This window comes from Hemitrygon akajei, chromosome 21 (assembly GCF_048418815.1).
Source record: "Hemitrygon akajei chromosome 21, sHemAka1.3, whole genome shotgun sequence".
NCBI classification, from domain to species: Eukaryota; Metazoa; Chordata; class Chondrichthyes; order Myliobatiformes; family Dasyatidae; genus Hemitrygon; species Hemitrygon akajei.
This window is the reverse complement of record NC_133144.1, coordinates 68,173,061-68,187,332: the sequence shown is the minus strand read 5'-3', so window position 1 is coordinate 68,187,332 and position 14,272 is coordinate 68,173,061. Positions and strand designations below refer to the sequence as shown.

The window sequence follows — 14,272 nt, the reverse complement described above, 5'->3', positions numbered from 1 at the left end:
TGTATTTGTTCTCGTGTCATTCGGAAAACTCAGACTCAAAACAAAACTACTGTGAACAACAATGGATCATCACCAAAATAGTCACAGTTTCTTAAAAAAGAGCAGAAGAAAGCCAGTTAAGTCCAAATAAAAAGTCTTTATAATGGGCTAGAATGGTGAGAAAACTCCATGATTTCATCATTTGTGGTTTACAGTAAAAGCATGTGACACAGCTGGAGGCATAAAAGGGAACCGAGAGCGGAGACAGGCACACAGCAAAACTGCCAGCCACACTGAGAGCATCTGGTCTGTTCCACATTACACCCGGGGACTGCTGCCGGCTCGGACACAGAGAAGCACAAGAAACAAGTAGAAAGGGAAAACTAACCATCAATCAAGACAAACCACTGTAAGTTCAGTTTTATTCCATTTCTGTTGGAATTGTTCACTGCATGACAACTACCTAGTGCTTATAGTCACTTAATGGACATATAATCAGTCTATGTGTATAAGCTATCATATGTATTTATGTTTATTATGATTTTTAACATTTTGTGTTGTTTTGTGCTGCATCAGATCCAGAGTACTTTACACTTGTGCACTGGAAATGACATTGAACATTCTTGCTATCTTGCTAATACTCAACAAAAGAGTAGTTATGACAATTAATTAATTTGAAAAATAGCTGACTGCTCCGAATAACCATTGAGACATATCATTTTATCTAGAATTCATTTAATGTTGCAATTCATCCAGAACTTATAGTTACTAAAGAGTTTGAACTTCTGCTAAATGTTTTGTTTTAATTTCTCTGTTCAGGGCAGTAGATCCCCTCCAAGGAGCAGAAAATGAACAGCAAATTCCAGATAGCAATTCTAGTGGTCCTTGCATTGATCTGCGCCTACGTCTCCACAGGTCAGTTACTGCTCTGTAATTGAAAGCAGGGGAATGTTGCGTTTTATTTTTAAAAAAATAATCACATGGAATCTGTCTTCTGCAGGAAGCACCAGCATCGTGCCGAGATGCCTCTGCTTTCAAACGGTGAAGAAGGTGCGTTTACAGAATGTGACGGATTTCCTGATAATTCCCAAGGATGCTCACTGCTCACGTACCCAGATCATGTGAGTAAAGTTATACAGATAACAGACAAGTATTCCTCATATATAAGGGAGGGTGGAATTTTATAGTTTATGTAACTTGCAAGAAGTTAATATAAAGTCCTTTAATTAGCAGTGAATGCAGAAAGGAACATAAAAACAATCACAATCTGCTTTAACGTTACCAAAATATATTGTGAAATATACTGCTTTTAGTCAACAGTACAGTGCAATACAAAAATAGTATACTACAAAAATATAAATATAGAATTAAGTTAGTAGTGCATAAATAGGACAAAAATAGTGAGGTTTTGTTCATGGGTTCAATGTCCATTCAGAAGTCTGATGGCAGAGGGGGAAAAGCTGTTCCTAAAAGGCTGAGTGCAGCTTCAGGTTCCTGTGTCTCCTCTCTGATGGTAGCAATGAAAAGACGGCATGTCCTGGGTGAAGGGGGTCCTCAATGATCGATGCCGCCATTCTGGGGCATTTTGAAGATATCCTCGATGATCTTGATTAAATTCTGTAAATAGCATTTCCTGTAAATTCCCCTCAACAAGGCTCAGGAAGACTTACTAAGGAAATGCAGGGGTACCTTCACGCAGCCACGGTAATGTCTGTAATGGTTACAAAGTCAGCTCGGCCCTCTCTAGGGCTTCCCACACATTACAGATCTGCAGCAATGTTTCTCAGAACATTGAGTAATCCAGCTCAGTCACTTGCAGCTTCACCACAAGGGCTCCGGACCTGAAGAAGGCCAGTGGAGCACAGCGGTAATACAAATTCACTGAGAGAAGCTCAAATAATGCAGAAAATTCAGACTTAGCCTGACTTCCCTGCAGAGCAGTTTTGCAATTGTTGCTTTACTGACCTCACAGACCATTTGAGAATAAATTGCCTAGATAACTGAATGGGTTCACTGTTCTCAGTAGTTCACGATTAAGATACAAAGGCAGTGAAAGTAACATTTCAATTCCTCTTCTTCTAGACTCACAGTGAATGTAGAAAACGAGCAAAAGGAAGCGTGTCTTAATCCAGACTCAAATCAAGGGAGACACCTGATTTCATGTTGGCAGAGGTAAGCTGATCACCACAGGGATGTTCTCTGCTGTTGTTAACAATAATTTATATTACTGAATTCAAATTATGAATGTTTATTATTATTCTGGGGGATAGGGAGGAGCGAAAGACTTTAATTGACTAGGAATAGATCGTAGATTGATCTTGGAGTAGATTAAACGATTGCCACAACATTGTGGGCCAAAAAGCCTGGACTGTGGTGTTAGTTCCTATGCTATAATATTCACCAACTGTAAACAACAGAATTATATAAAAATAAAGTTAGAAGCATGAACATGGAATAAATATGCAAAACTACACAAATACCAGGATGTATGTTCAATGTAAACAGCATTATAAAAGTGGTTGGAAGTGCTGACAGCGCAGAGCCGTAACAGGGTAATAGAGAGAAGGGGAGGGCCTATTCTGTCACCAGCAGCAGAGCTGACAGGTTATAATAGTGAACCGATAGCTGTAGGCAGATTGAGGAATGAGTATGCTACAGAAATGTAACAGGCTTGAACAAGAATGTACTCAATAACCAGAATATTAAGTCCCACAAATACATGAATAATGTATTTGTTAAGGTAGATTTCTATAGGTAAAATCAGAAACATGTTTTGCAGATGTTACTAGTGTTTACGCAACCATGTGATAGTTGAACTAAGTACAATATTTATTCTCTCCATAAAGTACTCTCAATATCAATATTTGCATTTTGTAAATATTGGATTATGTCCGAGGACAGATGAATTAGTAAACTGATTAAAGTACTATCTAAAGACCTCCACAAATAAAGAAAATATGCCCTCCTTTTATTTTCCTGATGAAATATAATCCCGTTCCTTTATCTCAATATTGCTGAATTTGTACAAGAGTTCTTGCAATGGAGTAGTGATTAATTGCACAGATTTAAGCATGACGCTATTATAGCTCGAGGCATCGGAGTTTGGAGTTCAGTTCTGACGCCGTTTATGAAGTTATTACATCAATGATGTAAACTGCAATAAGAACTGCAGGTTTCTAGCTGGCAGATGTCAGACAATGTCATGACTTGTTCTGTTATCTCAAGACACATAAGTACCGGTAATTCTGATAGCCCCAGGAAGATACAGCCAGGTTTTTAAAGAATTAGACAAATGACGATTGGATGCTAAACTGTTCTGAAGATGCTGTATACTCAACATGTATTCCATTTCTTTTCCCACAGAATTGGCTACAACTTGAGCAGGAAGCACCAATGTCTTAAAGTCCAGAGACGAAAAAATTAGGAAAACAGGAGCTGAAAGAATCACTGAACCATGATGTTATTCAGGATGATAAAAAAAGATTGAAATCACTGTATCTTACTTTCCTTTTTGATTCCTTGTAGTGTTCAATGTGGAAGCACTGCATTTAACAGTGCTCAAACCGTCACTAATATTTCAGAACCACGTACCAAGACACTGTCCACTCAGTCCTTTGTCTTATTGAATCTATTGTTGATGTCCACTCTTGGGCTGTGACATGTGAAACAAAGATGAATGCAAAGATACAATCTACTTATTTCTGTTATAATTAAAATCTATGCTGCCTAATATTAAATTAGCACCTCCACATCAAGTAATAATCATATAGGATCAGACATAGTTTCCTTCTTGTGTGAGATGATACACTTGTAAAAGTTAATCTGCTGAATATTCCTTCCAGTGTCTACAATTTGTCCAGGACACTATGTGTAAAACGTAATTCCAAAGGGTTTGTCTTAAGGATTACATGGGTCGGCACAACATGGAGGGCTGAAGGGCCTGTACTGTGCTGTAGTGTTCTATGATTCTATGGTTCTATGGAGTTCACAAATAATCTAGATGAAAATATTTATTCAATGATTCACAGTCCTGACTGCAGACCAGTAATTGTAGATCAATTGAAACTGGTTACTGTTTACATTAATTTAAACTAAGGTGCACTCTTAGCAATGTACTTTATAAGTATTACTTAGAGTTGTTTAATTTATGCATAGTTTGCAATTAAGCACAGAGATATTTATATAAAGTAATAATCTTTCTATTTGTTATTCTAAAACAGAATACATATTTTGTAAGTTGAGATTTTTTTCTAAATTTGTATGGATCAAGCATTTAAAATTTTCTAATAAAATATTTAAAAATTTAAAAAATCATTTCTACTTCATTATTTAAATTGTTACAAATGTGCCACAACTCTGAGGGGCCGGAGGGTACAAAGTAGCCCCCTCCTTTTTGAGAATCGCAAGATCGCTATTAATTTAGGTCTGGGACCCAGGAAATGAGAGAGAGACATGTAGAATCCACAAGGGTTTGGAATGTGTCCTGGCCTCAGCAAGACGGAACCATTGATAACGACTATTGTCTCTTGGAGACGGAATTGTGTATTGAGTACTGTACTATTCATTGAAGCCCTCAGGGAATGACCAGAGTGGGCTGGTTGAGGGATTGCATCATCCCAACCTGATTGACATCTGAGACCCCGTGAGTAAGGATAAAAGAGGGTCTGGGGAACAACCCCTTCAGACGCACCAGGAGAGACGCTAGAAATCCCGTGACAGCATTTAATAGCGACAGCCGGTGGGGGGCTCGCGTGCGTCCTTTCCCGGGATTGGGGTCTCACCACAGAAGAATGGCTTTAGCTAAAAGGAGAAACCAACACCAACGGAACTCTGGAAGGATCGAAATCATAAAAGGAAAAGCCGGCAAGTTCTAAAAATCTCTCTCTTGACTCCAACCAAAGGCTGCAGCCTGAATGAACTTGAGTGACTTTTATATTTCCATCGGACAATACATTATCCCCTAGACAACGATAGAGCTATTTCTTATTGATTATTATTATACCCGCACTTTTAGAGTTAGTATTGACAACGTATATTATCTGTATGTTTGCATTGATATTTTTGTGTATTTTCACCAATAAATACTGTTAAAAATAGTACCATCAGACTTCAACGGACCTCTCTATCTTTGCTGGTAAGTGACCCAGTTACGGGGTTCGTAACAAAATGTAAAGAAGTTTTGCCTTATTCCACACTATCTAGTTTGGCGAGTTTGTTCACTAAAGCTTTTTGCTTAATTCAAGTCTACTCTAACCAATTGATCTGGAAAGCAAGATGTAATCTTTAAAAAGTTTCTAAAAATCCTGTAAATGCTGGAAATCTAAAACAAAAGAACAGAAAATGCTGGAAACATTAATCAGGTCAGCTGGAATCTCTGGGGAAAGAAAGAGAGCTGATGCTTCAATAGTTCAATTTAATATAAGAGATCATATACAATATTCAACCTGAAATCGTCACTCTTTGAAACATCCAAGAAGCAGAAGAAAATATTGAATGACTGAAAAATGTTAGGACCCCAAAGCCCCCCTCATCCCTCCCACGAACAAGCAGCAGCAAAAATATCAACCTTCCCGCTCCCCCCACTTGCTCCAGCAGAAGCATCAATCCCCACCACCCACCATGTAAGCAATAGCCCAGCCCCCAGAGACTACGACCTAGGGTCCATCAAACACAGCCGACCATCCTAACATCTCAGACAGGGCCTCTCTCTCAGAGATATCCAACAGACGTGAGGAGAGACCAACAGCTCACTGTTTCGACATTATATTCTGCAGCATTAAAGGTCCAGAGAAGCTCTGTTCCACTGCCCACAGGTCCTGCAGAGTGCTTCCTGCAGCTTCTGTGATTCTTATACCAGCAAAATTCAGCCACCAAATTCCAGTAATAGTAATTGAAAAGCTCACTAGTAAGGAAATTAATGATCAATGCTTCATATACGTTCCCAACCAATACAAGCTAAGCAGCTCACAAGTGTCACCACATATTCCAGCACCAAAACCGCATGTGCACCATAGTCAGCATTGTCCTCTCACTTGGCCACTTACTTATTCTCTAGATCAAATAAAAAATAATGGTTCCATTTGTGCTTATAACTACAAATGATCACTGTCAGTCATTACTCCCCTGTTTCAGTACAGCATCCTCTCACAATATATGAAAACCAGTGAACTGTCATGTCAGCTGAAAAGCTCAATGGCTGCAGTCTACATTGCAGGACAGAAGAGGATAATGACACTCATCTATTGAGGCTTCCACAATGATCTCACTTAAAGGACTCTTTATCTTGTTATTTCATGCTCTTATTATTTATTTCTATCGGCATCTGCACTGTTTGTTGTCTTCTATGCTCTACTTGATCTTTCACTGATCCTGTTATAGTTACTATGCTATAGATTTGCCGAATATGCCTGCAAGAAAATGTATCTCAGGGTTGTATATGGTGACATGTATTTATTTTGATAATAAATTTACCTTGAAGTTTGTTAGTCACAATGTGAGGTTCTGCCAGCTCCACAATTCACTGGTCAGAGGACCTGACACATCAAACCTGCCTCTCCATCTGCTTTGGTTTCTCAAAGAAATTGATTCACACTGATCACAAAACTGAGGCATTAATGCAAGTGTGGAGAGAGATTCCTCTCCTGACAACCTAGAGCCTTTCCACCAACTACCAGGCACAACCCAGGAGACTGACGGAGTAGCTTTTCACTTGCCTGCAGCTCCAAGTGTTCTCAGGAAGTTCAACACGATCCAGGACTGAGCAGCTTGCTCGATTAGCACGCTGTCAACGACCCTAAAGAAAAAGATAAATATTTGTTTAGACAATAAGACACAGGAGCAGAATTAGGCCATTCAGCCCATTGAGTCTGCTCCTCCCTTCAATGATGGCTGATTTATTATCTCTCTTAACCCCATTCTCCTACCTTCTCCCCATAACCTTTGACACCCTGACTAATCTAGAAGCTATCAATCTCCATTTTAAATATATCCACAGATTCACCCCTTCAGGCTAAAGAAATTTCTCCTCATCTCTGTTGTAAAGGCTTCTCCCTCTATTCTGAGGCTGTGCCCTCTGGTCCTAGATTTCCCTACCATAGGACTCAACATCTCCACATTCACTCTATCTCGGCTTTTCAAAGACTTGCAAAGTTCAAGTTTATTGTCATTCAACCAGACACATGTAGACAGCTAAAAGAAACATCATTCCATGGGACCAAGGTGCAGATCACACACCATGTAGGCACACACAGCAGATATAGTTACGACCCAGCACACTCAGTCACAAAGTAATATGCTTTACAGTACAAGTGACCCAGGTTCAGTCCCACCACTGCCTGTAAGGAGTTTGTATGCTCTCCCTGTGAGCACGTGAGTTTCCTCCCACAGTCCAAAGACGTGATGGTCGCTAGGCTAATCAGTCATTGTAAATTGTCCCATGCTGAGGCTAGGATTAAGTTGGGGGATCGCTGGGCAGCACAGCTCGAAGGGCCGGCATGGCCTGTTCCGCACTGTATGCCAATAAATAAATAAGCAAAGTTCCTGAAGAGCGACAGGTTGGCGAGGTGTATGTTTATATATAATGTTACTGACACTATTATAATGAAACAAACAGTTGTATAAATATGAAAAATATGTACATGTCACATGTCCATTGAAACATACAGTAAAATGTGTTATTTGTATCAACAACCAACACAGTCCGAGGACATGCTGAGGGCAGCCTGCAAGTGTTGCCATGCTTCCGAGGCCAAGACCCTACAAAAGATAGAGTTCACGTTCACTTAGGGATCTGATGGCGGAGTGGGAGAACTGTTCCTGATCGATTCTTCATTGCTTTGGGCATGAGGGGATAATGGGAAGTGGCAGGAGACTGGGGCTGAAAGGAAAATTGGATCGGCTATGATTAAATGGTGGAGCAGATTCGATGGGCTAAATAACCTAATTCTGCTCCAATATCTTATAGTCTTATGGACACCACTCAACTAGCTGGTATATCTCGCTCCTATACGCCCTTTCATCTCCATTTGAAAGTCTGCCAACAAAGGTTGTATGATCAGCAAACTTATAGATGCCATTTGAGCTATACTTAGCCACATAGGTATATAGAGAGCAGAGCAGTGGACTAAACACACATCCCTGAGGTGCAACAATGCTGACCGTCAGTGAGGAGATGTTATTAATGATCCGGACAGACTGCGGTCTTCCAGTTAGGAAGCTGAGGATCCAGTTGCAAAATGAAGTACAGAGGTCCATGTTCTGTAGCTTTTCGATCAGGACTGTAGGGACGGTGGTGTTAAACGATGAGCTATAGTCAATGAACAGCATCCTAACAGAGGCGTTTGTATTGTCAAGGTAATCTAAGGCTGCATGAAGACCCATTGAGATTGCATCTGTCATAGACCTGTTGTGGTGGTAAGCAAACTGCAGAGAGTCCAGGTCCTTGCTGAGGCAGGAGTTGATTCCAGTTGATGCATTTCACCACTGTAGATGTGAATGCTACTGGATGATGTTAGTTAAAGCAGCTCACAATTCTCCCCATGGGCACTGGTATAATTGTTGCTCTTTTGAAGCAGATGGGAACAGCAGAGAGAGGTTGACGATATCTTTGAATACTCCCACCAGTTGGTTATCACAGTTTTCAGAGCGTTATGAGGTACTCCATCAGAGCTTGCTGCCTTGTGAGGGTTCACCCTCTTGAAAGAGAGCCTGACATTGTCCTCTGAGTCAGAGATCGCAGGGTCAATGGCTGCTGCAGGGATCCTCACAGCTGCAGTTATATTCCCCCTTACAAACCGAGAATAAAAGGCTTTGAGCAACATGCACAAAATTCTGGAGGAACTCAGCAGTCCAGGTAGCAGCTATGGCTGTTTCAGTTGACATCTCAGGCCAAAACCTTTAATAAGTTATTATTATTATTATTATTATGCTCCTCATAATTTTGTATACCTCTAAATTATCTCCCCTCAGTTGCTTAAACTTCAGTGAATGAAGTCAAACCAATCAAATCAAATTCAAGTTTAATTATCATTCAGCCATAGAAGAATACAGTCAAAAACAGTGTTCCTGTGGGCCAAGGTGCAAAACACACACAACACAAACACACAGCACATTCAAGATAGCGAGCTGGCAAAAAAATCACAGCAAAAGTCCTGGAGTGACGTGTCCTGCAAATTGCTGGGGGAACTCAGCAGATCAGACAGCAGCGATAGAAGGGGAATAAACAGTTGATGATTCAGGCTGAAACCCTTCATCAGCACTGGAAAGAGAGGGGAAAGAGGCCAGAAAAAGGTGGGGGGTGGGGAAGGAGGACAAGTTGGCAGGTGATAAATGAGACCGGGTGGGTGGATGAAGTAAGAAGTTGGGAGGTGATTGGTGGAGAAAGTAAAGTGCTGAAGAAGAAGGAATCTGATTGGCGAGGAGTGTGGACCATCGAAGAAAGGGAAGGAGGAAGGAAACCTGAAGGCGGTGATGCTGTGGTGAGGAGAAGAGCTGAGAGGGGAATATGAATGATGAATGGAAAAAGAAAGAAGAGGAAGGGGAAGATTCCTGGAAGTTGGAGGCATCAAGTTGAAGGCAACCAGATTGCTGTGATGGTTGTACTGGAGTTTCAGTTTAGACAAACCAATGCTTTCCACACACTGACATTCTCTACATCTCCTCATGAATCATAGAAATGTGCCCTCATCCATCCTGGCCATCAAGTACCCAACTATCCTAATCCCTTGTTGCCTGGATGGCTCTCTGCCGGGTTGGTTGAACAGTCAAGTATCATGGAGAGTCTTGCAGACTGCATCAGGTTTTCATTCCAGGATTTCCCCTGTATTTTGCTGCATTCATATTACTCTCTACTTTCACAAGCCTTCCAGGGCCTGCTGCAGTGAAGCATCCCCACAGCATGAAACAGCCACCACCATGCTTCATGGTGGAGATGGTGTGTTTTTGATGATGTGCAGTTTTTGGCTTACACCAAACATAACGGTTTGTCTGATGGCCAAAAAACTCAATTTTGGTTTCATCAGAGCATAGAACTTCCTTCCAGCTGACTTCAGTCTCCCACAAGCCTTCTGGCAAACTCTAGTTGAGATTTCATGTGCGTTTTTTTCAACAGTGCCACTCTCTCATAAAGCTGCGACTGGTGAAGCACCCAGACAACAGTTGCATGTGAAGTCTCGCTCATCTCAGCCACTGAAGCTTGTAACTCCTCCAGAGTAGTCATAGATCTCTTGGTGGCCTCTCTCACTAGTCCCCTTCTTGCACAGTCACTCTGTTTTTGAGGACAGCCTGCTCTAGGCAGATTTACATTTGTGCCATATTCTTTCCATTTCTTGATTCTCCAAGCGATATTCAGTAACTTGGAAATTTTCTTGTATCCATTTCCTGACTTGTGCTTTTCAATAACCTTTCTCGCAGTTTCTTGGAGTGTTCTTTTGTCTCCATGGTGTAGTTTTTGCCAGGATTCTGACTCACCAGCAGTTGGACACTGAAGGGGTATTTTTACTACAATCAATTGAAACACATTGACTGCACACATATCTCCAAAAACAGAACTGAGAGGGAATTTCCATAGCTACAGAGTGGTGAATCTGTGGACTTCTTTGCCAATGATGGCTGTGGAGGTCAAGCCATTAGGTATTCTTGATTAAACATGACAAGGAGAAGGCAAGATAATGGGGTTAAGAGGGTAAATAAATCAGCTATGACTGAATGGCACAGCAGGTTCGATGGGGTGAATGGCCCAATTTGCTCCTATGTCTTATTTTGTTATGGTGGTGATTAGAATTTTGCAACTTCTCCTTGTAACTCAGGCTCTCCAAGTCCAGACAAGTCCAGGCAACATCCTGGTAAATATTTTCTGCAATCTTTGTAGTTTAATAGCATCTTTTCAATAACAAGATGACCAGAAGTCTTTGAAGGAACCAGCATTCGTAAATTAGTGAGATTGAAATCTGAAATGCCTCCAGACAATGGTCACTGTGATAGCTTTCATCTTCCAGAATTCCACATATTTTGCAATAATTCCTGCAGATCAGTGGAAGACACAAATCTAACAAATTCAGGAAACAGGAAACAACAGATATACTGGCCTGGTGACAGTAGCGGGGTCAATGCTAATAGCTATCACCAGAGACATTGTAACAGGAGATATTAAAATAAGTCACAAAACTGGTTAAATACACATGAATTTATGAAAAGATTATGTTTGACAAATCTGTTTCACGTCTTCAATGTTGGAAACAGAAAAAGGAAATGCCAGCTCATCCGATCTCCTGCTACACTGTCACTCGTTGTTTGGGGGCAGGGTAACACTTCCTTACAGTGTTTCGCAATTTGAAGTCAGTATATCCTTTTCCCTCAAAGATGAAATGTGATCTGGATTGTGTTTGGCTCCTTCAGATCTGTTCGTCAATCACCCTTGTGCATGCCACCTCTTCCACACAGATTTTAAAAAGACAAAGATTAGCTTTATTTGTCAAACATACATGGACACCTACAGTGAAATGTGTTGTTTGCATCAATGACCAACAAAGACCGAGATGTACTGGGGAAGCCTACAAGTATTGCCACGCTCCCAGCGCCAACCCATAGCATGCCCACAACTGACTACCACTAACCTGCACTTCTGTGGAATGTGGGAGAAAACTGGAGCACCAGAGGAAACCCCACACTTTCACAGGGAGAACATACACACTCCTTACAGACAGAGGTGGGAATTGAACCCCAATCTCTGGCAATGGCAGAATATTTGTCAGAGGGCAGCTTGGACCATATTACCAGGGGCTGCCCAGTGCTGGGCTCTCTTGAAACATCAGGGCCTGACCTGCACCACCTTGCTTCTGGACCAGCGCCATTCTGGGTCTTCACTGCTCATGCCCAGTAAGATATTCTCAACACTACATCCTCTCATATCTCAAAGGGTGCATTGAACTTCCTGACATCCGTAACTGCTTCATTCACGAATGTTGTCTCTAATGCTAGTTACTTACTTCACGTAATTCTGTAAGTTTGCTACTCACTGGCCAAATACCCAACTGTTGTGGTGGATCGGAGGTTTGTATGGACAGGACAAGTTACTCATCCCAGGCCACCGGTGTTGGTGGTACGTGTGAATCTGGAAGTCGAGGCCCAAATCTGTGATGGGCAAGTCCCAGGGTCGATAACTAGAGGTTGGAGACTTCTGGAGGGCAAAGAAGGTGGTCAGTGAGTCCAAAGGTAGAAAGCCGAAAGTGAGTCCAGAGATCTGAAAGTCGGCTTCCTAGGTTGGCTTGTCTGAAGGTAGAATCCTGAAGGTTAACAGCCCTGGATTCACTTGTCCAGGGATCAAAAGCATGATGTCTGCAAGTCTTTGAGAGTGAGACAGGACTAGAGGCCAGAAGTGGCCTGTCTTGGGGCTGGAGGCCTGATTGTGTGTGTGAGTGGGTGGGTGGGTGGAGAAAGGGGATTGTTTTGCTGCTGTTGTCTTTTTTTGATGTTGTTGTTATTGTTGTTGTGTAATTCTGTCAAGCATGTTACTTTGGGGCCAGAATGTGTAGTGACACTTGAGGGCTGACCCCAGCACATCCTTTGGTTGAGTTGGTTATTGATGCAAATGAAGCATTTCACTGTTTGATCTGACATATACGGGATCAATAAATCTGAATTTATCTGCTCCCTGCCTAGCTATAGACACTGGCCTGGAGGAGTCCTGTCACCACGTTCACAACACCATGGTCAACAAAAACAATATAGAATAACAAATTAAACTGTTGATTAAATGTACCACGAAACAAAATATCTTTAAACATCTGCTTTTCAACATTGAATCCACGTAAGGTTGTGCAATGATTTTGCAATTAAACATTAAACACATAATGAACAGTTTCTGTTAAATCTTGACAAATGGCAATATTAGCATTGGCAGGTTCACAAATTTGTCAGGAGCACCTCACTGAATAGGTACAATTGAAGGAGATGGATGCAGTGAAATGCAGAGTCCTCCTGTTGAGGCAAAAGCTCTAACAGGTAACCAATCCCAGCGGGCTCAGGTAACTTCACAGGTGGTACTGCTACTGCACGGAAGCAAACGTCTTGTGCTCTCTGTGTGCAGTATGTGCACTCACTCTGTGACCACAGGGATCTCCTCTTGGTCATCCATCTTCCTCACACACCTCAAAGACATAAGGGTCAGTTAACTGTCCACCGTAAATCATGCCTCTTATAGGGGAATGTGGTGGAGATGTTTGAGGGAAGAGTTAGTTGAGTTAATAGGCATGTGAGAGAATCGTTTATACATGAGTAAGTGAGATAGGAACTGATGAGAATGGTTTGAGAGCTGGTATTGACTTGCTAAGAGGAATGGCCCCCTATGTCAAAGTTAAAGCAAATTTATTTTAAAAAACACATATAGGTCACCATACACTACCCTGAGATGCAATGTGGTATGGCAATTGTCCCGTATCGGGCAGCAAAGCACTCCAGTGTGTGGTGAAAACTGCCCAGCGGATTATCGGCACCCAATTGCCCACCGCTGAGAACATCTACCATAAACGCTGCCTGGGCAGGACGAAAAGCATTATCAAGGATGCATCTCACCCTAACCATGGACTTTTTACTCTCCTCCCATCCGGTAGGTACTACAGGAGCCTCTGCTCCCGCACCAGCAGGCACAGGAAGAGCTTCTTCCCTGAGGCTGTGACCCCGCTGAACCTCACATCACAGCGTTAAGCAGTATTGCACCCATATTGTACTGTCTCAGTATTTTTATATTTGTGTGCTGTAGCACTTATTTTTTACTTGCAGTTATTTTGTAAATAACACTATTCTTTGCATTTCTGATTAGATGTTAACTGCATTTCATTGGCTTTGTATCTGTACTTGGCACAATGACAATAAAGTTGAATCTAATCTAATCTAATTTTCTTGTGGGAAAATAAAGAAAGAGAATATAACTTATAAAAATGGTACATAAATAAAGACTGATAAATAAACATCCAATCTGCAGAAGACGCCAAGTTGTGCAAATAAATAATAAATAAAATTATGTTAGCACAAAGTGACATTTCTGAAGTTCGTGATATTGGTGCTGGCCGCCCAACATAATTAGAATCATAAACTTAACCTCAAGACCCACACGATGTCCAATGTGAAAGTTTGGCCACGTCAGATTCATAGGCATGTGATGTAAACTCAGCAGACTATCAGCTGCCCCCTCTCTTCACACTCACACACAAACAACAGGACAATGACCCAGGCCACCGTGCTGACATGACTTCCCCCTGCAGTGGTTCCTCTCCTATCATCTGCCAATTTGCTCATC

At 41.5% G+C, this 14,272-nt stretch overlaps 1 protein-coding gene across 1 annotated transcript; it reads left to right on the top strand.

The window, feature by feature from the left end:
- Positions 1-257: 257 nt before the first annotated feature.
- LOC140714407 (growth-regulated alpha protein-like) lies at positions 258-4,290 on the top strand. The gene is made up of 5 exons (XM_073025678.1): positions 258-388; positions 799-894; positions 980-1,100; positions 2,062-2,151; positions 3,343-4,290. The coding sequence occupies exons 2-5, from the start codon at positions 828-830 to the stop codon at positions 3,401-3,403; spliced, it is 339 nt and encodes a 112-aa protein (XP_072881779.1). The 5' UTR covers positions 258-388; positions 799-827; the 3' UTR covers positions 3,404-4,290.
- Positions 4,291-14,272: the final 9,982 nt, after the last annotated feature.